Below are 24,873 nucleotides of genomic sequence, written 5' to 3'. Positions count from 1 at the left end.
TACCATACGATTTTGAACCAGAAAAGTCATTTCGAGCTAGACAAAATTTTAGGAAGGAAGTCCGCCAAGCAGAAGACTTGAGTACGCTTGAAGCCACTTATGCCAGTTTTATTGCAGAAAATCAGTCTTTTCAAGAACACACTTCTACTTTTGCAGCTGCTACAATCATGCCTACCTTAGCAAGTCACTCAGAGCCTACCCTTGCATCCATTCCTAAGGGATTCAAACTCCCCACAACAGATAACGGGACTTTCGAGATAAAGCCATCGTACATTAACTTGGTAGAGAGAAATCTGTTTAGAGGGGGAGCCACGGAAGACCCTGCTACACATATGGAGAGATTCATTACTTACTGCTGCTCCATAACCTTGACTGCTGGGGTGACCCAGGACCAAGTAAAATAGGTGCTCTTCCCATTCTCTCTGCGAGACGATGCTGCAGAGTGGCTGCGTGATTTAGACATGGAAGATCAGGGAGTCACCGACTGGAACAGTTTAGCTCTTGCCTTCTACAAGGGATATTTTCGGCCCCCAGAAGACGAATGCCTTGAGAAATCAAATTACTAGCTTCAAACAAGGTCCAACTGAAGATTTAAACGAGGCATGGATTCGTTTTAAGATATTGGTTCGTTCACTTCCTCACCATGGGTTTGAGAAGTGGTTTCTCTGCAACCAGTTCTACAATGGACTATATGATGACCATCGGGCATTACTTGATTCCTCAGCTAACGGGATATTCCAGGACAACACAAATGATAATAATGCCTTGAAACTAATTGACCAAATAGCTACCCATACTGCTAAATATGGGAACCCCAGAGGTAAAACGAGAGGAGGAAGTTCATCTGATGGAGTTGTTGCAGCTCAGCTAGAGTCATTAATTGCTCATATTTCCGAACTTAAGACAGCCCAGTCTTTGGGAAACCAGCAGATAGTTCATGCCATGACCCAGCAGGAAACACCTTGTGAACGGTGTGGTATTGTAAGACATGGTGCAGTTGAGTGCATGAGTCCCTTGGAGCAGGTTCACGCCTTCCAGTCCTTCAAAAAAGGTACACCATACTCCAATTTCTACAATGAGAGGACTAGAGAGCATCCTAATTTCTCTTATTGAAGTAAGAATGTTCTTAACCTAACTCCACCACCGCCACCAAATCCGAATCAGACATACACTATTCATCAGAATCGGGGAAATCAACCACAAGATGGTTATCAGAGGAACAATCAAGGAGGTCAACAACATCCGAACAATGACCTATATGACATTAAGATCATGCTTCAGTAACAGATGGCGGCCTCATAAAAGCAAGAGGCACTTATCACTCAGTTAATGGTGCATAACAAGATGTTGGATAATCAAATTGCCCAACTATCCACTTCAAGTAGACAACTAGGTACATTGTCGTCTCAGCCTGAGAAGCCACATGACACGGCTAATGTGATTCATCTTCGAAGCGGTCTTACCTATGGTGGACCCGTGATGCCTGAGAGTGTTGAAGAGGTCATAATTGAGGGGTTAGATGTGGATGCGGAAGAAAAAGCAGCGGACGAAGCCGCTATAACACCTGAAAAAAGTCGATCGACTGAAATTTGTGGTCGATCGACTAAAACTGCTGAAAGAAAATTGGCGAGACTGAAAATAGTCGATCGACTGAAAAAAGTGGTCGATCGACTGGAAAAAGTGGTCGATCGGCTGATTTAGTTGGTCGATCGACTTTTTCGCCAGACGACGTTGTTGATCCGTCATCTATTGCTATTGGAACGCCTTCTACTGCTGATAAGGCGTCTATTTCTGACAAAGGGAAGAGTAAAGTTGCTGACTCGCCAATCGTTATCAAGGTTCCTTTTCCAGGGCGCCTAAAGAACTCAAAAGTCGAGCGACAATTCGGTATATTCTTGGAGGTCGTCAAAAATCTTCAAGTAACTGTACCTTTTACCAAACTAATTACCCAGGTACCCTCTTATGCTATGTTTATGAAGGAAATCTTGACCCGTAAGAGGAGCTTTAGCGAGGTAGAGACCACTGCTTTTACAGAAGAGTGTAGTGCACTCCTACAAAACAAGTCTCCACCAAAATTGAAAGATCCTGGTAGTTTTTCAATTCCTTGTACAATAGGCACTCATGTAATAGATAAAGCTTTATGTGATTTGGGTGCCAGTGTCAGTGTCATGCCCTATTCGATTTGCGAGAAAATGAATATGGGGTATCTTAAAGTTACGAATGTTACCCTACAAATGGCTGACAGAACAGTTAAGCGACCTCTAGGTGTATTAGAGGATGTCCCTGTTAAGATAGGCAAATTATTTTTACCTGTCGATTTCATTGTATTAGATATGCCCGAGGACACTTAGATCCCCATAATCTTGGGTAGGCCATTTCTGCATACTGCAGGAGCCATTATTGATGTCAAACATGGACGTTTGACTCTCGAGGTAGGGGATGATAGGGTTACTTTTAATTTGGCTAGCACACTGGCTAAGCCTATAATAGAGGATACATGTTATGTTGTAGACATTGTAGATGAATCTATGTTTGATTATTGGACGGGATCCCTTCTTGGGGACCCGTTAGAAGCTTTGATAGCTCTTGATGATTTTGCAGAAGATGAGCATGTTGATAACAAGACAATGAAAGCTGCTCTGAAAGGTAGGGAGTTCAATATTGAGAAAGGTGAGACGGTAAATGCGATAATGGAAACCTCTTATGCTGTTGAGGTAAAGAAACCGGAGCTCAAACCTCTCCCCTCCCACCTTAAGTATGTCTTTCTCGATGACCATGAATAGTATCCAGTTATTGTTAATTCCAAGCTTGATGATAGCCAAATCGCCGATTTGTTGGGTGTTCTGAGAAAGAATAAGAAGGCTATGGGATACAGTTTAGATGACTTGACAGGTATTAGTCCAGATTTCTGTATACACCGGATCAACCTGGAGGAAGGTCATAAGCCTCGTGCACAAGGTTTACGCAGGTTGAATCAAAACATGCAGGATATCGTAAGGAAAGAGGTAATGAAACTTCTTGATGCAGGTATAATTTATTCTACCTCTGACTCTAAGTGGGTGAGCCCAGTTCATGTAATCCCAAAGAAAGTAGGGACTACAGTGATGAAAAATGATAAGAATGAATTAATAACGACGAGAACTGTGACTGGTTGGCGGATGTGCATAGATTATAGACAATTAAATACCGCAACTAAAAAAGATCATTTCCCCCTTCCCTTTATTGACCAGATGTTAGAGAGATTAGCTTCCCATAAGTTTTTCTGTTATTTAGATGGATACTCAGGTTTCTTTCAGATCCATATCCATCCGGATGATCAGGAGAAAACGACTTTTACTTGTGCCTATGGTGTTTATGCATATCGCAGGATGCCATTTGGTTTGTGTAATGCCCCTACTACCTTTCAAAGGTTCCTGATGGGGATACTTTCCGAGTATAAAGAGTCTATTATGGAGGTTTTTATGGACGATTTCAGCGTCTATGGGTCTGGTTTCTTTTCTTGTTTATCTAACCTTAATAAGATTTTGCAGAGATATATTGAGGTTAATCTGGTGTTAAACTGGGAAAAGTGCCATTTTATGGTCAATGAGGGAGTTGTCCTTGGTTACCTAGTTTCGGATAAGCGTATACAGGTTGACAGAGCAAAAGTGCAAGTGATTGAGCAATTACCACCTCCTGTTAACGTCAAAAGAGTTAGTAGTTTACTTGGTCACGCTGGCTTTTATCGCCGGTTCATCAAGGACTTTTCTAAAATTGCTAAACCACTTACACGATTGCTAATTAAAGATGTTCCTTTTGAATTTTCTGATGAGTGTTTTTCTGCTTTTAACAAGTTAAAGTAGGCCTTGATCACAACACCGATTATTCAAGCTTCAGATTGGGAGCTACCATTCGAGATAATGTGTGATGCTGGCGATTATGCAGTTGCCGCGGTGTTAGGCCAAAGGAAAGACAAGGCTTTGAGTGCTATTTACTATGCTAGCCGAACATTGGATGAGACTCGGGTTAATTATGCTACTACTGAGAAGGAGATGTTGGCTGTAGTATATGCACTAGAGAAGTTTAGGTCCTATCTGCTCAGGTCCAAGGTGATTGTTTTTACCGATCATACGGCTTTGAGGTAGTTTCTTGTTAAGAAGGACGCTAAGCCATGACTATTGAGATGGATACTCCTAATTCAGGAGTTTGATTTGGAGATTCGAGACAAGAAAGTCTCTTAAAACCTTGTTGCTGACCATTTATCTCGACTAGAGCTGCAAAATGAGGGAGATATTCTTCCTATTAATGACTCATTTCCCGATGATATTTTATTAGCTATTTTTAATGCTGAAACTCCTTGGTATGCTGATTATGCTAATTTTATTGTAGGTAATTTATTACCTCCTGATATGTCATATCAGCAGAGGAAGCGGTTCCTTCACGATGTGAAGCACTATTTCTGGGATGACCCTTATATGTTCAAGGAATTTGCTGATGGTCTTTACTGGCGGTGTATACCGCAGTGGGAGGCCAAAGCTATCCTAGAAGCATATCATTCTTTCTCCTATGGAGGTCACCACGGTCAGTCTAGGACCGTGGCTAAAGTACTTCAGTCTGCTTTTTATTGGCCATCCATGTTTAAAGATGCTAAAGATTTTATTGTAGCTTGTGATGCGTGTCAGTGGACGGGAAACATTTCAAGGAGACATGAGATGCCTCAAGTTCCATTTCCGTCCAGCAAGGGTAACAGGTATATTCTAGTGGCTGTTGATTACGTGTCTAAGTAGGTAGAGGTCGTTGCTTCGGTCCATTGTGATGCAAAGATTGTCATCCAACTTTTCAAAAAGTTGATTCTTCCTCGTTTTGGTGTCCCTCGGGTTATCATTAGTGATGGAGGTATGAATTTTAAAGAGAAACAACTTACTACTTCACTGTCTAAATATGGTGTTAAACATCGTAGGGGTTTGGGGTATCATTCTCAAACTAGTGGTCAAGTAGAGGTCTCTAATCGGGAGCTAAAATAAATTTTAACAAAAGTCGTTTCTAAATCACGAAAAGATTGGAGTATGAAATTAGATGACACTTTATGGGCATATAGGACTGCTTTTAAAACACCAATTGGTGCATCACCATATCGATTAGTCTATGGTAAGTCTTGTTATTTGCCTGTAGAGTTGGAGCATAAGGCATGGTGGGCAATTTCTGAATTGAATTTTGATGCTAATTTGTGTGGTGAGAAACGCTTATTGCAGCTAGATGAGCTAGAGCAGTTTAGGCTGAATGCCTATGACAGCGCCCGCATCTACAAGGAGAAAACCAAGAGATGGCACGATAAGAAGATCCTACCGTGTGAGTTTCAGGTTGGGAAGCAAGTACTTCTATTCAATTCCCGACTTCGTCTATTTCCTGGTAAGCTGAAGTCCAGGTAGAGCTTCCCCTACACGGTAACAAATGTTTCCAAATTCGGGTCAGTTGAGCTAAAGAACTCCGCGGGAGAGAAATTTAAGGTAAATGGTCACCAAGTGAAGCATTATTACGGTGCTAATGACTTTGTTGGAGTGGTCGAATTGCTGTATTTCGACCCAATTTCAGAACCTGAAGACTGAGGTAACAAAGGTCGAGCGGGACCTTAAAAACCAGCGCTGACCGGGAGCAACCCGGATTGTATACATTCTTGTAATTTTGTTTTGAACTTTTTAATTTTCGTATGTGTGTGTGTTTTTATTGCTTTCTAGTTCAAGTTCCGTCGACAAATGCTCTTGCAGTTTGTGCTTGCGACTTTGCATATAGATAAAGGTAAAAAAATGCAGAAAAACACGTTGTTGATCAGGTAAGAAAAGTTGATCGTCTGAACTGTGTAGTCGATCGACCAAAATCAGAAGAAGATTAAGCAAAAAAAAGTCGATCGACTTAAAAATTAGTCGATCGACTAATTTAATAGCAGTGAGTTTTAAGTTTATAGGAGGAAGGTTATTCACTTAATTATTTCATTCATCCAAACACAAAGACAAAAAGAAAGAAAAGAAAAAGAGAGGAGGCATCTGAAGCAATGGCAGCGACAACACCAACATCATCACTTTCATTCCTTTCTTCTTCATTTTTCTTACTTGTTTTTGGTGTTAATCCCTTCTATTTTCCCTCTATTCTTCGCACAAGTAAGTTTCCCTTTCAAGAATGTTTCATTTCCCCTTGTTTTTCGCTGTTTTCTACCCAATTTCGAAAGGATTAAATCGAAATTAGGGTTCTATAATTTGGGGGTTTTTGATTCTTTTGATTAACTCATGTCTTTCTTGCTTTAATAACCCTATTTGCCATTGTTAACTTTCGATATTAGGGTTTATAATTTGGGATTTTTTTGATTTTTGTGATCTAACCTTGTCTATTTGGTTAGTATACCTTTTTGGATTGTTCAATTTGAAAAAAAAAATGGTCAAGGGTGGTCTTTTAGAACGATTTTTGGAACGAATTTTCTGCGCGATTTTCGGTCGCGATCTGTGTGGTTTAGGGTTGCGTCTTGCACGACTTTGGACGGGTTTTCCCAACTATGCGCTATAAACCTTTCAGCCTGTTTTGTGCAACTTTTTGGCAGTTTATCGATTTTTCACAGCACAAATTGTTAATGCTATGGCCACTGTTTTGCTACGGTCATTGTTTTGCAGAAACTTTTGTCACACTTTTTGTTATTTATCGCCTATCTAATTCATGGTCCCTATCTCCATAAATTTCAGAAATAATGGAAGGCAAAAGAAGACGGACTGTAGGACATTCATCACAACGTGAGCCAACTCCACAGATTTCCGGCAGTCACATACCGTCACAAATGGGTACCGCACTCATTCCTTTTACTCCTATTCCTTCTGTTGAAGGTTTTCCCGATTACCCCGAGGTAATCTTTTCTTCTCTTGAGCAAAAGAATCGCTTTAGTGCTTTGTTAGAACACCCTATTATTCCAACCCGTTTTCTAGACCGTGACAGTCTAGTGACATTGGGTATTTACGAACCAGTTGTGGAAATTTTTAATGGAACCTGTATATCAAGCTTGGTGGGTATGAGGGAGTATACCTACCAGCTACCCACCCTTGAATTCTTTAGTAGTTTAAAAATTAATGCAGGGGACTATGAAGATGACGCGAACTCTAATTGCGTCAGTTTCCGTCTGTTCAACTCTGATTTTCACATGACCTTAGCTGAGTTTGGAGGTCTTTTAGGCCTATATAGTGAGGGGCAACACACTGCCACTCGGAAGTTAGTTAAACCCATGTGGGTGCCATAGCTGATCATTTTGAGGGCATGGAGAGGGAGAAATTTGTTCATCACCCGCTTATCCGTGTCTGGCTTCGCCTTACAGGCGGTACTATTTTTGCTAGGAAAGAGTCTAACAATGTGAATTTTGAAGAGTTGTCCATTTTGCTTGCTATCTTAACATTGATAGTGGCAGTCATTTTGTTCTTAACATCGCCTATATCGCTGCTCAGCGATTCACTCATGTCGCAACAGGAGCCTTAGCCTGTTTCACTGCGGGGGGTTGGTTACACATATCACCCGCCGCCTCTTTCCTGACTTTCCGCGGGGCATGATGCCCATTGGACAAGTGGCCCCAGCCCTTGATGAGCCGTGTCTTTTTACTGTGTCATATAAGAAACAATTACAGTGGCTGACCGATGACAACACGTGGAAAATCTCTACTTATTTGTCAGTCCCTCTACCTTGTGACACTCTCCCGCCTCTTATTCCTTTGTCTCATGTTAAAAACAAAGCAGCAAGACCTCCTTATCCCTTCTACCATGTTCCTTACTCATTGCCTGAGAAGACCACTGGCCGCTCTAGGCAGTTTTCTTGGCCCATTAGGGAGACGGGTCAGTCTTCTACGGCCCCACGTGACTCACCTCGTGCATCTCCAAGCACTACACCCTCCACTTCTGAGACTCAGCCTGGACCACAGCCTGTCTTCCCGACCCACTTTATTTGTCCACCTCCCTTTAACGCCCCACCGGTCATGGATCAGGCGGGGCGGGATCATCTTCTACTTGACATGTGCAGGCGTACAGCCAGGATGGAGCTAAACCGGGCCCTAGCTGACTTTCCTGTCTACGACCGCTACGCCCGTGCCGGATGGTTGCCACCAGCTGGGTGGCCACATCCGTCTTACTACCGCTACCCTGTGGACGGTTACCCTCGCCCTACTGCTACAGAGGATACAGCTGGGGAGGAGGAGGACACCAACTACGAGGTGGGCGACGACTAGTAGCAGCTGGCTACGACATCCCCTTGTTGTTGGCTGGTTTGGGGAGATCTTTTACGTGCCCTATCTTGTGAGTCCTTTTTCCTTCTTGGCTTTATTTGTATTTCATCTCATTTTGCTTACCCCCTTCTCCCATATATTTTGATGCTGCTGGTGTTTGCTGATCACAATGGGGGCATTGTGTGATTTGGTTTGGGGAGGGTATGCATTTGTCTTATCTGCATCCATGCAAATTTTTGTTGCATTTTTGTTGCATTTTTGTTTACATGTTTATTGCATTTCCGTTTGCATTGTTTTTCCTTTTCCATATATCAAAAAAAAATTGAAAAATGTGAAAAAAAAATACAAAAACATGCTTTTTTTTTGCATATTAGGTCGAGTCGGAACGGTAGTATTTCAATGATGATTTTGCGCTACATTTTGTTTTGCCTAAGCCTTGCATAATTGACATGTTATTAGCAGAGTCTTATATGCATGGTCCACGAGTTTTTGTTAAATTTCTTGCTGAACATTAGACTTGACTTTGAATTTTGGCAAGCTACCTTTAATTTTTAAGGTTTAGAGCTTATAAACTGGTGACATTCATGACCAGTTCATGTAGGAATGTGAGTAGTTAGTCCTTATAAGGCATGTTACATCGAATTGCATAAGCATGAATTCAGTCTACTTAGTACCTGTATGCATTCGGTCTGTGGTTGGTGACACATGTTAGGAGAGGCAATCCCCTTTATTTCTTTTTACCCATGAGCTCCACATAGCCAAATTGCCTGTTTTGTCCCATATAGCTACAATCTATAATTCTGCCTACCCTAGCCGAGCTAGTAATGATAGACTTTTGGGAATGTTTCATTGCAGTGTGGTTATATCTGATTTGAGAAGTTGGTGGAAAAGTTGAAGGGAATGAAAAGAAAGAAAAGAAAAAAAATTGGAAGAGAAAATTGAAAAAAAAAAGAGGTTGAAAAAAGAAAGAAAAAAAAAGGAAGGATAGAAAAATCATATGTGGAAAAATGGAAGATATTGTGTTGATGATTTATACTCCCACGTGTTATCTATATCTTATGGAGGGGGGGGGGGTTAACAATTTTATGGTGGATTTGTGAGCTGTGTGCATCTAATTTGCACTGTTTAGTATTATTAAATTGAGTATGAAGTTGGAATGTTGATTAAATTTGGTATCCGGTTGTTACTAGCTTGGTTTTTGACTCCATTTTCCCAAATTCATTTTAGCCCCTTCTTACCCATTACCTCACTTACCCCAAATTTAAGTCCTTGGCATGTGTCTTGGTCATTTGAATGGTTGGAATGCATATGTACGGTTGTAGAGATTTTATTCATGTTAGACTGCATGCATGTTCTTATAAATCGCAGTTAGGTGAATGTTCTTTATTCTTTCTATCTCACATTATATCTTACCACGTGTTTAAATGAGTGATTGAGCGACCCGTGAGAGTCCATTATGATAAGTCTTGCAAGGTCGAAGGTTCAACAGTTTTTAACATCTCCATAATTCGTTTGCATGACTCATCTTGCTAATTGATTGTTGGTGCTTGCATTAAATTGGTTTGGGCATGTAAAGCATAGTTAGCTTTGAGATTGTCTACCGTTCCATTAGTTGTTTCTGTCCTTAGTCTTTGTTTTCTTGGGGACAAGCAAGAGTTTGGTTTGGGGAGGTTTGATGCGTGCCTATTTCATACAATTATTCTATTCATTTGCACGCATTTCTATGCATTATTGAGTAGCGTAAGCTACTATTCTCCCTTGTTTTGGCTACTTTGGGCCGTGTTGTGTTTTATGAAGGTTATAGGCTCGAGTATGTGCAAACCATCCAAACCCATCTTTGGAGTTGCAATCTCAACGTTGGTGAGAAACAAGCTCGGAAATCATTCTTTGAAGTCCTTTGTGAAGTAAGGAAGCTTATCGAGCAAAAAAAGAGCTTCACGCCGCTAGTGCCTACTTTAAAGAGCCATAACTCAAGTTATACAAATGATAATCAAGTTATTCAAATTGGAGATGAAAGCCTGTTCTGTTAGCTTTCCAATGCCACCAAAAACGCTCGATTTGCCCAAGTAACGAAGAAATAAAGGCCGTTTGAAATTCAGTGCGCGTTGTAGGAAATGCGCGAGGCAGAAAAGTCGATCAACTGTTCTTTTGGTCGATCGACTTATCTTCAGTTTGGTCGAACTATGCTTTATAATTTCGGCCCATTACTCCTCTTATTATTTAAAAGAGACTTAGTAAACATTATTAGGTTATCTCATATACTGCTTAAACTTTTCTACGTTACTTTGGTTCTTTATTTTGGGATCTAAACTTGTATTTCTTTCCTTCCAATTTTCGGTAATTTCAATTATTCTTCGTTCATCTCGCTTTATTTTTATTATTGTTCTTTTATTGTTCTTATTAGATCTGTTTTATTCTTGTTAAATTTATCTTTAATTCCGTCATGCAATTCTTAGTTTTCTCTTCTACTTTAATTGTTGTTCTTCGTTTAATTATGCATAGCTAGTTCTCTTGTGCTAGGATTTAGGGGATCTGCGGTTCAATGACATAATATGTTAGGGTTTTAGGTCTAGCTGTTTACTCCGTCTGAATTGTTAATTGTGGCATCTGATAGCGGTTTGATTAATTAAGTGCACCAAATTAGTTGACCATCTTGTTAAACCTTGACCTGGATCGAGAGATTGGAAAAGGCGAAGACTTGCTACGACCAATAGGACACTCTAATTAGGGCGAGAGCTACATTAGAATTCTAGGGCGAACAGTGGACCGAGAGGACCTGTTCAATACCCTTCGATCGCTTATCACGATTAGCTGAGTTTTTACCTTAGATTATTGTAGACCGCGGTGAACCAACCATCCTAGCTGTTTCACTCTTATTTGAAATCGTTTATATTTACTTTCTTTTGTTTGTTACCTTAGTTATTAGACAAACCCAATTCAAACCCCCAATTTGTGACTTAGACGGACTTGAATTGACATTTAGAATTGCAAACAGCCTCCCTGTGGATACGATCCCGACTTCCCTAGGCATATTAGTTAGAGACCTGTTGGTTATTTTTGGTAGATATACGATTAGCTCTTAGCTTTCCAACGCCACTGAAAATGCTTTATTTGCCCAAGTAACAAAGAAATGGCGGCCGTTTGAAGTTCAGTGCGCATTGCAGGAACTGTGCGACGACAAAAAGTCGATCAACTGTTTCTCTTGGTCGATCGACTTATCTTCAGTTAATTCGAAATCTGCTCTATAAATTCAGCCCATTAGTTTCTTGATTAATAATTTACTTCTCTTGTTATTTAAGAGGGACTTAGTAAACATTATGGGGGGGATCTTTTCATACTGTAAAACTTTCTTTCCTACGTTACTTTGCTTGAATTTTCGGATCTGAACTTGGGAACTTGGGGACTTTCTCTTTTCATTTGGTAATTCAATTAACCTTTGTTCTTCATTTATTTTTGATGTGACTCATATTTTCACACATTTAGTCCCCTAATTGAGCCTATTTTGCATACTATTATAACATTTTATGGCCATTTTATCCGTCAAAACCTTCCTATTTGCTTTTCTAGCGCATTTCATATGTTTTGTAGAAAAGGAGATAAATGAGGCGGAATTTCCCCCTCTTGCATGCATATTTGGAAGATTTTTGATGATATTGGATGGACTAGTATGAAGAGGAGGCAAGAATGATGACCAAGGATGTAGGAATAAAGAGTATATAGAAGGATCATAGGGTTAAAAAGCAAGGATGACGAGAAGGAAGTCAATGCAAGAAGAAATTGCTCGGAACCAAACCAAGGGTTGCTCCTTTGGCTCTGAAAGTATGCTAGATGGAACAGCGTCGAAAAAACAAGTGATCTAGGCTTTTGAATCACTCCAATAGGAGTCCGGATGAGAAAATGACGTCCGTTTTACAATCCGAGGTCAAACAAAGAAGCTGTCCGCCAATCCGCTCGTCCCGAGACCCAATCCGCTCGTCTGCTACGGGAATCCGCTCGTCTTCCCTTCTTTTTATCCGAGCATCCCGTGCTTGAATCTGCTAGTCGTCTGCTCCAACAATCCGAGCGTCCCGACTCCTTGGCCGCTCGGATTCCCTTACAGCAACTTTCGTTTTCTTCTTTCTTCATGAAAGATGCGCATAATTTTCAAAGACTAGCAAAAAGGAGACTAGCATCTTTCTTTGAGAGGAGCATTTCCCTACTCAACAATTAGCATTGTTAATTACTAATTTACCCTTACTTAACCTAATGAAGCACTACTATAAATACCCCATTTTGATGATAATCAAAGGGGGCTTCCACATTAGAAATTCTTCTTAGATTAGATTAGGAGTAGATTAGAATAGATTATTCTTTAATCTTTACACAAATTATACATTAATCTTTCCTTAATTATTGTTCAAGTTTATTATTATTGGGTAATTTAAGATTATTGGGTTATTATTGGAGAATTGACAACTCTTCATCAATCAATCAAGTTCTCTTCTTTTATTTATTCTTTGCTTTATTATTTGGAATCATCTCAAGTTTGGTATAATTCTTTTACGCTTTACCCTTTACTCTTTATTGTTTATTTCCTCATTCTCTTATCATGTTTACACTTGTTGTGATGATTGACACCATTAATGACATGTTTACCATGATAATAAGTGAGTAGTTACTAAACTAGGATTAGTGGGTAATTAGGGAAACCAACATGGGATTGATTAATGCTTAATCTAATATGTTTTCATAATTAAATTGCTTGCTTGTTGTGATGTCAACCTATGCACATGTTATGTTTGATGAAATGCTAAGCCTATGAATCCTTGAATTTTTACCATCTCTTATCTACTCAACTTGACTTGTAAGATATAAACCAACTCGAGTCTTGTTAGACCATGCATAGCAGTTGAATAGGAGGAAAGTAAGTCGACTTGTAGGTGTTGTACAATCTAATCGATTCGGCTTCGGGACCCAACTCTTCCTATGAACCGTAAGACATAAACCAACTCGGTTCCTCCACAACATTAATTGCTTGCAACTTTGTAAACATCTTTGTATGATCAACACCATGAATCCCCTATGACCCCATGACCTCCTAGTGCTTTTAGTCATTTGTTTACATCTCTTTTATTGTTTGATTTACTTCATTACTTTCATTAGTCTAGAACACAACTACAAACCCCATCAATTGTGACACTAGCATAAATTGAGATAGATAGACTTAGAACCCAAAGCACACCGTCCCATGGATCGACCTCAACTTACCACTAACTAGTTATTTGTTGAGTATTATTAATGTGTTTGATTGGATGTGTGACGACCAACTCTTGTCCTATCAAATTGGTGCCGTTGCCGGGGATGGTGCTATGTGATTAAGTTCTTACTTGTTTGTCTATTTTAATTGTGCTTTCACCTTGAGGAACTTGTTCCTCAAGGATTGTTCTTACCGTTTTTGTGTAGTTTCCATGCTTGTAGTTATTTCTTCGTCTTAGCTATGATGTTTCAAGACTTGATATATGGAGTATGTGGTGGATCTTTTGAGTATGACTATATGTATGGGGAGTTTGAGGAGCAAGTCAACACAAACCTACCCTACTACTCATACAATGAAAATCCTAACTACTACCCCAAATTTTCCCACCAAAATCACCACATCCAATATTCACAACAACCACCCACCCAATACCCACTTCACAATGAATTTCAATTGCCACAATACAACCACTTTCACACCCACCCACAACAAGAAGATGAACCCATTCAAAATGTGATTCTCCAAATGATGGGATATCAACAAAACTTCTTCAAACAAATGCTAGAAGAGAGCCAAAAAAGGGACAATGTTCTTCAAGACATTGTTACCCAAGGTGAGGAGTTGGAGATTCAAATTGCCCAAATAAAGGAAGCCCAAATAACTACCTCTCACCATTCCTTAGATTATGAATGCGAGTTTGAAGGAGTTACCTTTCATGACAAGTGGGAAGAGCCAATCTCTTTGAGTTCTTGTGAGTATGAATGTGTGGTATTTGATGAAGAAGATATGAGGTTGAGTAAGCCAAGTACTCTTAGCCTTTGTAAGTATGAGGGTGTGTCATTTTATGTGAACATTGAGGTGTTGGAGAAAGAGTTGATGAGGATGAGTGAAGCCCCCATCTATGATTCGTATGGAGATAGCGATGATAACAAGCCTATGGAAGAAGCTTATGCGGGATATGTGTCTTGCAATGAAGAAGAGGAATGGAGTTGTGAGATTGCCTTACTTGAGGAGCCCATCCTTGAGAAGTTTGAGGTATGTTTCCATGAAGAAGATGAATTCCTCTTTCCTATTAACCATGAAGACCTTTTCGCACCCACCATGGAATCTATGATTGTTGGAGATGATATGGTGTACCTTCTCCAAAAGGTCAAAACATCATATAAAGGGTACTTGGTGAAAAAGCTCAAGAACAAACTTGCAAGTGAACTTGCTTGTGGAAATTTGGCACCCACAATTTCAACTCCTAAGGTATCCAATCATCAATATTACGAAAATTCTCCTTCTACCTTGGAAGGATTGACAAAATTCAAATGCTATCATCATCACCGAAAGTGAAGGGGAAGGTGGCAAGTGGAAATCCCCGGGTGAAAGTGAGCCATACTTCATTCCTAGCATTGATAAGAATCATGGGCTTGTTGGTTTGAAGCATTGCAAAGAGTCAAGTGCCAAGGGCAAGGTGAAAAAGAGAATGGATGACAAGCTCCCTTGGCCAAGCTTTATTTTAAATTGGAACAAACCATATTCATGCTTATTTGAGGATTGTGCTCAAGCCTTTGACCGATTATTGAGAGCATTGAGCAACATGGACAACATCAATAATCATGGCAACAAGGAATGAGTTTGGTGGAGTCCTCCCTCAAACCACCATTTGTAAGATACCCTTTCCTTTAACTTTGCATTACATTTACACTTGCATTTAGTTATATACATATACATTTAGCTTGTATTTGTCACTACAACAAATAAGGTAATTGGCGACCATATAAGGCGACTGAGAACAGTCGCCATTTAGAATAAAGCGACTAAGACCCGTCGCCCGCACTTCGTAGCAAGGTTTGGTCGCTTTTGGCGACAGGCGTTCGTCGCCAAATTTGGCGACTGAATTTTTTTAAAGCGGGCGACAAATTGTCAAAAATTGGCGATCGTCATTAGTCGCCAATTTAGCGACTGCCATTTGTCGCTTTTTAAATATACACGTCATCTCCATATCCTCCAAAATGGCGACGGGTAATGGTCGCCATTTTGGCGACGAACTTGTCGCCATTTTGGCGATCGATTTCCGCGCCAATGGCACCGTTTTTCCGTCGCCAACGCCCCTAAAATTAATTCATGATCAGAGACTTAGCGACGGAATGCCGTCGCCAAATGCCCAGTGTCCGTCGCCAAATTTACATGTTTTTTAGCCTAAAAATCGTTTTTGACCTAGCCAAATACGTAAACCCGCAAATAAACCAACACTTCCAAAGAGAGAACACATGGGAAGCCAACACAACCAAACTTGATAAAGAAAATCAAGTTCCATACACACAACTACGAGTTCTACGAGTTTGGTCATCTAACATTATCCGGGAATAACTACGAGTTCTACTACATAACTACGAGTTCTACTACATAACAGGGAAACTTGCTCCCGCTCCACTACCACCTCCATGATTAGGATCTCTAGGATCCTTTGGTTGCGGGCGCCACCCAGTGTTGCAATTGGCGAAGAAGGAGTTCATCCGTTCCATTTCCTCCTTCATCCTCCGAATTTCAAAGATCTCTCTCGGCATCCCGCCTCTCCCTCTCGGCATCCTGCCTCTCCCTCTCGGCTAATTGAGCTTGGAGCACACTCACGAAACTTGGGGTATAAGGTTGTTGTTGGGAGGAAATTGACCCTCTTCTTCTTGTAGGAGGGTAGAAAATCTCCTTTGCCGACCTCCCATACACATCTCCTCTTTGGAACCCCTCAACAAGATCAAACCATAGCTCATTGTCATCAATTTCCGGGTTGTTCTTCCTACGGACAAGGAATTGTTCCTAAAAAATTGATAAAACATTAATGGTTAGAGGTTACTTATCTAAAAATTGATAAAACATATACTTTAAAAAAGCTAAGAAATTTTTATTTTTTGACACTTACATATAACTGTTGATCTTTTTCCTTCGCGAAGATCAACTTGCCCTTACTTGTCTTCTTTGCGTGAGTGTCAACAAAGAGATCAACAATCGTGGGTACCTTACCCTTATTCTTCTTGGTCTTCCGGAAAAAAAACAAGGAAATTGTTACTCAAACATGATAATTAATGAGACTAATTAAATTAGAAGACTATTAAATTAAAAGCTAAGACAAATAACTTACATCTAAGACCACACGATCATGAAAAGATTGAGACCCTCCATAATGAGTAGGCTCAACTTCCGCATCCTTATCTCCTCCTTTCCTGTTGATCTTGTTCCGGGCCGATGCTTCCTTGAACTCAGGACTGTTCCGGTACTTGGTATATTCCTCATATGACGAACCTGTAATCAATAAAATAACAATTATTAATTAATATATTTTCAAAATATGTAATGAATTTTAACTAATTACGGGTATTAAAAGAAACTAAATACCTTTCATGAAAGATGGCGCCTTCTTCCTCTTAGACACCTTATACATGTTGTCCCTTAGCCTCTTCTTGCCAATGTCATTATACCTTTGCCAAACTAGGCGCTCAAGGTTGGTTGGCCAATAGAACACACGCTACAAAAAGTAAACACATAGATGAGAAACAAATTAATAATAAGGTAAAAAGAATAAATAAATTATATTTAATAATATATATTTTATAAATAGATACCCGGAAGTTGTTGAACCACATGTATTATATTTCATATTGCATTTACATTAGTTAGTTCATATAGTATAGTTGCATTGTAATATATCTCACATGATTCATGTAGATAGTTGCATATAGACTAGAATTCATGCATAATCACTAATGACCAATCATATTCTTTTCTACACTAGAAATAGTGTTTAGATCGGTTTGGGGAGGTTTGATCATAAGTGACCATAGTTTAAAACATGCATCATATAATATAGTTTAGATTGCATTCATTTTTTATATATGTCATATAGAATAGCATTTAGTTAGAGCATGCATTCATTCATATCATTGCATTTATTCAAAAATAAAAAAAATAAAAAAAAATTGTATTACTTTTTCATTCCTACTCCTACATGTACATTGAGGAAAATGTCCAAAATAAAGTGGGGGATGGGAATTTATATTCCAAAAATGCATAAAAATTGAAAATTTTCGAAAAATCACAAAAATATGTCTTTTAATTTCATTAAAACAAAATACAAAAAAAAAATTGAAAAATCCAAAAACATGTTCATTTCCTTTGTAGTGTAGTCTTGTATATATTGTTTGTATATATTGTGTTGGTCTATCATGTTTCACATTGATCTACTATGCCACATTCGAGATATGAGGATATTGAAGACCGCATGGTATGATCTTTCCAATCTCCTTTTTCCTCTTTATGTTAATGACTATGTGGCTCTATTTTGATGGATGCGGTAAAAACAATGTGAATTTAGGACTTGCATTTAGATTATTTGACATATTAGTTGGTAGAATCATATGCATTAGGATGTATATATGTTAGTTGCATCATGGCATGCATGTATTTTGCATTTTAGAAAAATTTTGTGAAACCGTCTACTTGGGAAGCTTGACAAGTGTATATAAGCCCTAGTAGATGATTTATCTTCTTAAGACTTTGCTTGTTAGAATACTTGTAAAACACCCTAGGATGTGTCATGCTAGTATCCTTTGACCCATGGATTAAGGCCTAGTCAAGAGTACCTTGTGGTGTGATAACTCCTTGGCTACCGTTTATTCCAAGGTGACCCTTGAAACCATGCAACCATCATTCATCCATGTTCTACCATACGTTTTTGTCATCAAAGGGAATGGGCACAAAAAGAAATTGATTTGAGTTCAAGAAATGAAATGAAAAGTGAAAGGAAGTTTGCAAAATGCATCAAAAGAGAAAAAGGAGTAACAAAAATGAAAACTCCTATGCTTCAAATATAAGGCACCCTCAATACATATGGGTTGACTTTGAAAATGTTCAAAAGAAAAATGCAAAAAGTTGAAAGTTGTCAAGTGTTGAATTGCCAAAAATCAAAAAGAAATGGCAAAAGAAAGTGTTCTCAAATGTTATATGCCACAAGAAATTGGGGGCTGAAAACAACAACAAAAGCAAACTCCCAAATGAAACTCAAATACTATCTATCCCTTTATCCATCGTATCCATTTTTGTGCATGGTAGAGAGGGGACGACCCTTCTTCTTGTCTAGGCAAGAGGGGGAATTCCGCGATCCTCCAGTGTTTCTAACACCATAGGGAGTCTACTCTTGACAAAAGCATTTAACGATTGAGGACAAAGGTACCCTAGCTTGACACAATTTGGAGGTGATTTATTGGTATCCTTCAAGGCTTAGTAGTTTGAAGAAATTGCATCTATGAAGGAGTGTGTACCCTTGAATTGCTTCCCTTGTAGATAATTTCCGCCACTTAGATGAGGAAAGTGGCTATTCTTTTGTAGATGCATCCATTACTTGATTTTGTGTGCTTTAATGTTTGGATGTGTCGCCATTTTGGCAAGACCCACCTTGCCTTGCAAGAAGGCATCCTACCTCATGGTTGTCTTGTTGTGAGTTGAAGGGGCGGAGTGAGACCCGCTAATTGTCTCATATCGGCTATATTAGTAGGTTAGTTTAAATAAAGGTCTAGTTTTTGTCACCTGTTTACTCGGGACGAGTAAAGGTTCGGTTTGGGGATATTTGATGTGACTCATATTTGCAAACATTTAGTCCCCTAATTGAGCCTATTTTGCATACTATTATAACATTTTATGGCCATTTTATCCGTCAAAACCTTCCTATTTGCTTTTCTAGCGCATTTCATATGTTTTGTAGAAAAGGAGATAAATGAGGCGGAATTTCCCCCTCTTGCATGCATATTTGGAAGATTTTTGATGATATTGGATGGACTAGTATGAAGAGGAGGCAAAAATGATGACCAAGGATGTAGGAATAAAGAGTATATAGAAGGATCATAGGAAACAAAAGCAAGGATGACGAGAAGGAAGTCAATGCAAGAATAAATTGCTCGGAACCAAACCAAGGTTGCTCCTTTGGCTCTGAAAGTATGCTAAATGGAACGGCGTCGAAAAAACAAGTGATCTAGGCTTTTGAATCACTCCAATAGGAGTCCGGATGAGAAAATGACGTCCGTTTTACAATCCGAGGTCAAACAAAGAAGCTGTCCGCCAATCCGCTCGTCCCGAGACCCAATCCGCTCGTCTGCTACAGGAATCCGCTCGTCCACCCTCCAAATCCGCTCGTCTTCCCTTCTTTTTATCCGAGCATCCCGTGCTTGAATCTGCTCGTCGTCTGCTCCAACAATCCGAGCGTCCTGACCCCTTGGCCGCTCGGATTCCCTTACAGCTACTTTCGTTTTCTTCTTTCTTCATGAAAGATGCGCATATTTTTCAAAGACTAGCAAAAAGGAGACTAGCATCTTTCTTTGAGAGGAACATTTCCCTACTCAACAATTAGCATTGTTAATTACTAATTTACCCTCACTTAACCTAATGAAGCACTACTATAAATACCCCATTTTGATGATAATCAAAGGGGGCTTCCACATTAGAAATTCTTCCACTACTACAGATACAGGCTATAACAACGGTCAAAAACCGTTGTTATATAAAAAAGTGGACGTTGTTAAAGCGTCCGTTGTAGAAGGTTTTCACAACGGTTGGTTTACTTAAGGAAACCGTTGTTAAAACTATTAACCACGGTTTTATGTATAAAAACCCGTTGTGGAAAGTGTGACTCAATTTTGGGGGGAAAGTTATAACAACGGGTTTTAATATACAAAACCGTTGTTATAACTAAAGACAACGGGTTGTTTGTAAATACCCGTTGTTGTTTGTTCTTAAAAAATAAAAAAAAATAAAATTAAATATTACTAGATGCATGCATAATTACGGCCCATTAGAATTCCGATGCATGCATTATTACTGACATCACTGTACATATGAACGGATAATATGGAATGAGAAGGGTTAGTAATAAGATTTGAAGCAGCATTATTGAGAGATATGATGATGATTATGGCACAACTTCCTAACATATATATTAATTAAAAAGCAACTCAACCCACACATTGCTTAGTATAAATACATTGCATTATCTCAACTAACATTTCCATTATCTCAATATATTCATCTCCAAACCCTAACTGCTAAAACAAACTCTACTTAATCTTTCAAAACAAACTAAAAAAACTCCAACAAAATGAATGATTTCATCTTTAAGACTCTTACCATGATCGAGAACAACAACAACTTCATCCGCCGGTTCCTCCATGTTGAGGAAAGTTTCAGGAGCTACCTTGCGGATGCTCGATCCGCATCAAGCACGCCAAAGAAGATGGCTTGACGGAGCAGCAGCAGTTGCAGCTATATGACGATATAGCAACTGCTGAACGGAACCTCCAAATAGCCAAGGAGGAGAGGACGGATACGATAGAGCAGAATAAGATCCTCTATGAAAATATAAGAATTGCATTTTTACATATGTAATTTTTTTTTTAATTTATGTATTTATAAATATATATATATATATATATATATATATATTAATTATGTTTATCTTACTTCTTCATCTTGCTTCTTCATTGTTTTACTAACTAATTATGCGAACAATACTTAAACAAATAACATAATGGTCGATAAAAACACATACATGCAAAAGAAATAAATAGAAAAAGAAAATAATGACGATGAAACTAACAAAGTGATTTTTAGAGATTTACCTGATAAATACAGAACGTAATAGACGATGAAATCAACAGTGACGGCGAGAAGATAAAGCGACGATGAGAAAGAGAGAAAGAGAGAAAGAGAGTGTGTGTTTTGTGTTTGTTTGTCTGTTGTGTTTGTGTTTGTGTATTAAGGGTTGTGTTTTGTGGTCGCAGCAGACTTGTTTTTTGTGTGGTTTATAGTATGGAAGGTATTGACAACGGTTATTAAACAACAACTGTTGTGAAATATGTTTTAACAACGGTTGTAAAAAACACCCGTTGTTAAATAAGTTTTAACAACGGGTTTCAAAAGTAACCGTTGTGATTACTTTTCACTAACATTGCGCCAATTTTGCGCCAAATTATTAACAACGGTTGTGCATGTGTGACCCGTTGTTAAAACTAATAACAACGGTTTTTATAACCATACCCGTTGTAATTTATTTTAGTAAAATTCGCGCCATACATTCTACAACGTCTATTGTGATTTTCGTGAATAATCGTTGTTAAAGGGGCGTTGTAGTTGCCTGGATTTGTAGTAGTGTTCTTAGATTAGATTAGGAGTAGATTACAATAGATTACTCTTTAATCTTTACACAAATTACACATTAATCATTCCTTAATTATTGTTCAAGTTTATTATTATTGGGTAATTGAAGATTATTGGGTTATTATTGGAGAATTGATAACTCTTCATCAATCAATCAAGTTCTCTTCTTTTATTCTTTGCTTTATTATTTGGAATCATCTCAAGTTTGGTATAATTCTTTTACCCTTTTCCCTTTACTCTTTATTGTTTATTTCCTCATTCTCTTATCATGTTTACACTTGTTGTGAGTATTGACACCATTAATGACATGTTTACCATGATAATAAGTGAGTAGTTACTAAACTAGGATTAATGGGTAATTTAGGGAAACCAACATGGGATTGATTAATGCTTAATCTAATATGTTTTCATAATTAAATTGCTTGCTTGTTGTGATGTCAACCTATGCACATGTTATGTTTGATGAAATGTTAAGCCTATGAATCCTTGCATTTTTACCATCTCTTATCTACTCAACTTGACTTGTAAGATATAAACCAACTCGACTCTTGTTAGACCATGCATAGAAGTTGAATAGGAGGAAAGTAAGTCGACTTGTAGGTGTTTTACAATCTAATCGATTCGGCTCCGGGATCCAACTCTTCCTATGAACCGTAAGACATAAACCAACTCGGTTCCTCCACAACATTAATTGCTTGCAACTTTGTAAATATGTTTGTATGATCAACACCATGAATCCCCTATGACCCCATGACATCCTAGTGCTTTTAGTCATTTGTTTACATCTCTTTTATTGTTTGCTTTACTTCATTACTTTCATTAGTTTAGAACACAACTACAAACCCCATCAATTGTGACACTAGCATAAATTGAGATAGATAGACTTAGAACCCAAAGCACACCATCCCATGGATCGACCTCGAATTACCGCTAACTAGTTGTTTGTTGAGAATTATAAATGTGTTTGATTGGGAGACCCGACGACATCACCCATCAATTTTCTTCCTCTTGTTTATTTTACTGTTGCTTGTTCTTCCTTAATTTTATGTTTAATTGTTATTCTCTTACTTCCATCATGCTTAATTCAGTTATCATTATTATTGTTGATTTGGTTAGTTTGATTATGCGTAGCTAATTTTCTTATGCTGGGATTTAGGGGAACCATGGTTGTATGACGGTATTTAATTAGGATAATAGATCTGGAATAATTATTCGTCTGAATTTTTAATCGTAGCATTTAATTCCTATTTAATTAGTTGAATGTATGCGGCTGGTTATTTAATCTGATAAACTCCGACCTAAATCGAAAGATTGTTGATTTGGTTAGTTTGATTATGCGTAGCTAATTTTCTTCTGCTGGGATTTAGGGGATCCATGGTTGTATGACGGTATTTAATTAGGATAATAGATCTGGAATAATTATTCGTCTGAATTTTTAATCATAGCATTTAATTCCTATTTAATTAGTTGAATGCATGCGGCTGGTTATTTAATCTGATAAACTCCGACCTAGATCGAAAGATTGGAAAGAATGAGATCTGCTACGAACAATAGAATACTTTAAATAGAGCGAGAGCATATTAGAAAGTTTCTAGGGTGATTAGTGGACCGAGAGGATCTTATCACTGCCCTTCAGACCGTAATTTGACTAAGTCTTTGACCCTACCTTTGACCGTTATTAGACCATGGTGAACCGACGATCCTAGCTATTTTTCCCATATATTTTTATACTCATTTTCTACACTTTTCTCCTTTACTTTTTGATACATTAGTTTAGTAATCAAACAAAATTAAACCCCCGGACTTGTTACCTAGAAAGATTAGATTTAGCAAATAGAACAAATTATCTGCCTGTGGATACGATCCTGACTTCCTCTACTGCATTAGTTTAGGCCAGTTGGTTTATCTTTGATAGGTGTGCGATTTAGCCTGTCAGTAGCAGAGACTTGCTTACATAGTAGACTGGCATTTGCACTTTGTCCTGCTCTCTGATTAGGATCGCGCTTACTGCTACCTCAATGACACCTAGATAAAGGAACAGTGGTTCTTCCTGTTCTGGCTTCGATAGTAACGGCGGGGTGCTGAGGTAGTTTTTCAGATCCCTGAATGCTTGCTCATAATCTGTGGTCCACTCGAATTTTTGGCTCTTCCTTACTTTGTCGTAAAATAGCCTGCATTTGTCTGAGGATCTCGAGATGAACCTGCTCAAGGCTGCCACCTTACCTGCTAGCCGTTCCACATCTTTTGGCTTTTCTGGTGACTCTAGCTGTAGTACTGCCTTAATTTGCTCGCTGCTGGCTTCTATTCCTCTTTGAGTTACGATGTAGCCTAAGAATTTCCCAGATGAGACTCCAAAGGTATATTTGGAAGGGTTCAGCTTCATTTTGTATTCTGTGAGCGTGCTGAAGGTTCCTGCTAGATGTTGCATATGATCCTTGGCCTTCTTTGATTTTACCACCATATCGTCAATATAAACCTCCATGGTTCTTCATATCTATTCCTTAAACATCCGGTTGACCAGTCTTTGATACATAGATCCCGCATTTTTAAGGCCGAAGGGCATGACGTTGTAGCAGTATATCCCCCTCTCATACATGATTGCCGTCTTCTCCTGATGTGCCGGATCTATTTTGATTTAGTTGTAACCACTCCAGGCATCCAAGAATGTTAACATTTCATGTCCAGCTATCGCATAAGGATCCTTTGGGCATGCCTTATTGAGGTCGGTGAAGTCCACACAAACTCTCTATTTTCCATTCTTTTTAGGCACTACTACCACGTTTAATAGCCATTCTAGATATTTTACTTCTCTTATCTTGCTTGCTGCTAGCAGGCTATCTACTTCCTGGTTGATTACTTTATTTCTTTCAGCTGCGAACTTCCTTTGTCTCTGCTGGATGGGATTGCATCTTGGGTCTACGCTGAGTTTGTGTTTTATAATGGATGGATCTATTCTTATTATGTCATCATGGGACCATGCGAAATAGTCCATATTGGCTTGTTAGAATTTGATTTGGTGCTGACTGAGATCTCCCGTGCATCCTGCCCCTATTAATACAGTTCTTTCTGGGTGCAGCTTGTCCAGATTAGACTGATCTAGCTCCTCAGCTGGAGGCTCAAACATGCTGCTTCTTTAATTGCTATGCTGGAGGGCTGGCCGTGCATTTTAATGCCTTCTTGTAGCAGCCTGTGGCTTCTTCCTAGTCTCCTCGTATTGTCTCTACTCCCCATG

General features: G+C 38.9%; 1 protein-coding gene and 1 long non-coding RNA gene across 2 annotated transcripts; one reads left to right on the top strand and one right to left on the bottom strand.

Moving 5' to 3' along the window:
• The first annotated feature begins 1,329 nt into the window (after positions 1-1,329).
• On the top strand, positions 1,330-5,813 carry LOC141628205 (uncharacterized). Its single transcript, XM_074441376.1, has 9 exons — positions 1,330-1,573; positions 1,726-2,295; positions 2,392-2,714; positions 2,784-3,027; positions 3,286-3,692; positions 3,843-4,088; positions 4,401-4,729; positions 5,078-5,351; positions 5,715-5,813. Exons 1-9 carry the CDS (start codon positions 1,330-1,332, stop codon positions 5,811-5,813), a joined length of 2,736 nt encoding a protein of 911 aa, XP_074297477.1.
• A 10,774-nt stretch (positions 5,814-16,587) lies between these two features.
• Positions 16,588-17,083, bottom strand: LOC141631394 (uncharacterized). The gene is made up of 3 exons (XR_012537624.1): positions 17,063-17,083; positions 16,836-16,965; positions 16,588-16,742 (listed from the first exon to the last, which is right to left on the bottom strand). It is a non-coding gene; the product is annotated as an uncharacterized LOC141631394 (long non-coding RNA).
• Positions 17,084-24,873: the final 7,790 nt, after the last annotated feature.

Source organism: Silene latifolia, chromosome Y, assembly GCF_048544455.1.
Source record: "Silene latifolia isolate original U9 population chromosome Y, ASM4854445v1, whole genome shotgun sequence".
Classification (NCBI taxonomy): Eukaryota; Viridiplantae; Streptophyta; class Magnoliopsida; order Caryophyllales; family Caryophyllaceae; genus Silene; species Silene latifolia.
This window is presented reverse-complemented; position numbering and strand designations above follow the sequence as displayed.